Source organism: Acyrthosiphon pisum, chromosome A1, assembly GCF_005508785.2.
Source record: "Acyrthosiphon pisum isolate AL4f chromosome A1, pea_aphid_22Mar2018_4r6ur, whole genome shotgun sequence".
NCBI lineage: Eukaryota > Metazoa > Arthropoda > Insecta > Hemiptera > Aphididae > Acyrthosiphon > Acyrthosiphon pisum.
The window spans coordinates 39,024,633-39,027,616 of NC_042494.1; the positions used below are offsets into that span (position 1 = coordinate 39,024,633).

A 2,984-nucleotide genomic window follows, 5' to 3' on the forward strand; every position below is an offset into this window, starting at 1 on the left:
ATGTTTGAGACGTATATATTTTTTCCTTATTTACTATTAATGTGCAAAAAATGTATTCAACGGTCAATGGAGCTTATATCATTATTTATATCAAACAAACGAATATAGAATATTTTATATTTTGTTCAGAGTTAGTCCATCAATTATATTTTTATAAATTGACGTGAGTATATTTAACATTTATAAGCTCTGGAAATATGACAATTTCAAAACACATATTTAATACCTAGTTAGACAAATTAATGTAGCGTAAACATTTTTTTCCCTATTAAACTTTTATGAAGCCCTATGGTATAATAAGTGCATAACATTAACAAACAATATTACTTTTTAAGCTACTAATTCAATACAATTATTATGACCATGACACAGCCCGACTCTATTGAAACCAACATTATGATAAAAATGGAAAACATGATTGTGGTTTAATAATAATGATTATATCACATAATATTTTAATGTAAAACTGTAAAACTGTAAAACCACAAAAATGACAAGTTTCTCCATTTTTGGAAATAAGCATATCTATATAGGTATACGTCACATTTTTTTAATTAGACACATGTATTTCATTGTTCGCCTAGTATATATATATATAATAATTTATTTTGTTATTAAAAACCAAACAGTCAATGAACGCGTATACATAAGCGTATGGCCATCGCGCGTGTTTAAAAAATAACCTTAATAATGTATATTTGTATATTTGGACACGATCCAAACGATGCATGTTGGAAATCAGTGATTTTTATTACACTGTTGTGCTTTATTGTGCGTTCGTAGAGTTCAAAATTCATATACGTGTCTTGTGTGTGTGCGCGCGCGAAAAAAAAAAAAAACGATTTCCTTTTTGCTTGTCAAGCGCACTCGAAATAGTGGAAAAAACTGGTCGTCGTATATTTGTTATTAGTATTTTTTTTTATGTTTACTATTATTATTTTATTTTATAATTCATCGTCGGACCACTTATGTATATGTGGTGGGGAGTGAAAGAAAAAAGTAAAATAAAAATCCCTAACGCGATTCTGTGCATGCGCACATGACCCCACAAAACCTCGTGTGTGCATGACGCGGCGGACTCGCGGAAGTGCAGTTATGCCGTACCCGCCGAACCGTCCGGGACGCGACGACTTTCGACTGAACGTTTCGTCGGGAAAACGCCATACCTACCGAGAATGTGTCTCGATCATATTACGAAAACATCGTTTTTCCCATTTTTAAAAATAGTCATAATTATTAATACTATCTGTTGAGTTATTTCCAAGACGATCGAGTGTCACTTGAAGTGAACATCGAAGTTAGCATATAATAGTATAACATAACATAAATGCACACAAGCATGATAATCCAAACGGCCGCCTTCCGGGTAAGTAATACGTTATTAATTATTATTATATTATTATATCCTCAAATTTCTTAACGTACCTGGTATCGTCGGGTCATAAATGACTGAACATATTTACATTTTTTTATTTGTTTATTTTGTATTATATTAACCATTAAAAATAATGCAATCTTATAATTTATAAATTATAACACAATTTCCTTTTAACCAAAAATTATATGTTTTTTTTTTTAGTTTAATGATTTGGTCTATAAATAATATACGAACCCCTCAATTTTTTTTCTGTGAATTAAGAACCAATATAAGAAACATTCAAACATATAAGTAAAAAACTACAAGCCACTATTATTATTATGTATATTGTATATAGAATTACTGTTTACTATATGCCAAATTATATACATATGTCAAGAATTAAATTAAATAAATAACTTAACTTCAATAAAATATATTATTTCATATTAATTGATAAACGTTTAGATGTTAGGAGGTACTCGTATATTTTACAGTGATTTTTATTTTGTCATGAAAAAATACTCAGGTAACTGATATCATCGGGTCTTTTATTTCCAGAAACAGCTATAAATATACGATAAATGTGTTTTGTGATTGATAAAAAAATACATAATATTATGGTATTCAAAGCCATGTCATAAAATGCAATGTATTTCAAAGCGACTATAACACAATCTAATTAGAACAAAAATCAAAACACTTATTGCAATGAGTTTTTTTTTTTTTTTTTGAACAGACGATACCAGTTAAAAGATATTATTACGTATTATTATCTACATATTGTCATTATTATTATTATTATTATTATTATTATTATTAAATTGTAACAATTCCACTGTAGCGAGACTAGCATAAATAGTATGATAATATCTATTATAAGGTACCTATGTCTAATATAGGTTCAGTATTATCAGCCATAATATTATCATTATGTTTTTTATTTAAGTTTCAAATGTGATATTCTCATATAAATATTATATACATTTAATAAGAAACATTTAAAATAATATATATCTTTTATAATTTATAATCGAAAGTGATTTAGTGATATTATTAATATGGATAGACATTAACTAGTAGAACAATGAGTATATTATTCTGTATGTATGCCATGCCATACAAATATATTCCTATGGTATTTTTTGTATTTTTGTAATAAGTAAAGAAAATGCCGTTGGGATGTAAATTTAACAATTGTGAAATATTTGTCTAGATCATAAAATGCATTGCATAATAGGTAAGGTAAATTAAAACCAGATTATACCCAAACAGATATACCTATTTTGTATAAATCATTTTCAATAAAAGGCTGTTAGCTTATAAAGTCCGTCAAAAATTGCTTGTCTGTTCATGAATATTGTATGTTAGTTACTCGGCATGTTTACCACTCTACAAAATGTTTTATTTTTATTTACTAGAGAATCGATTTTTACAATATTGATCAATTATATATTTTATTATTCAATTGATTTTATTTTACAACGTGTTTAGTTAAATATTATTAATAATTGTTATTGCATTTAAAATTTAAGTATAAATTGTACTGACATTAAAGACATTTTTACTTTGACTTTCAAATGTATTATTTAGTAACTATATTATCTACGAATATAATAGGTACCTT

At 26.7% G+C, this 2,984-nt stretch overlaps 1 protein-coding gene across 1 annotated transcript in view; it reads left to right on the forward strand.

Annotated features, from left to right (window-relative positions):
- Positions 1–958: 958 nt before the first annotated feature.
- The window catches only part of LOC100571879, a 175,609-nt gene continuing 173,583 nt past the window's right edge, over positions 959–2,984 (forward strand). Inside the window, exon 1 of the mRNA XM_029487018.1 lies at positions 959–1,366. Coding sequence (XP_029342878.1) covers positions 1,328–1,366 — 39 coding nt within the window. The 5' untranslated portion in view covers positions 959–1,327. The remainder of the gene's footprint in view (positions 1,367–2,984) is intronic.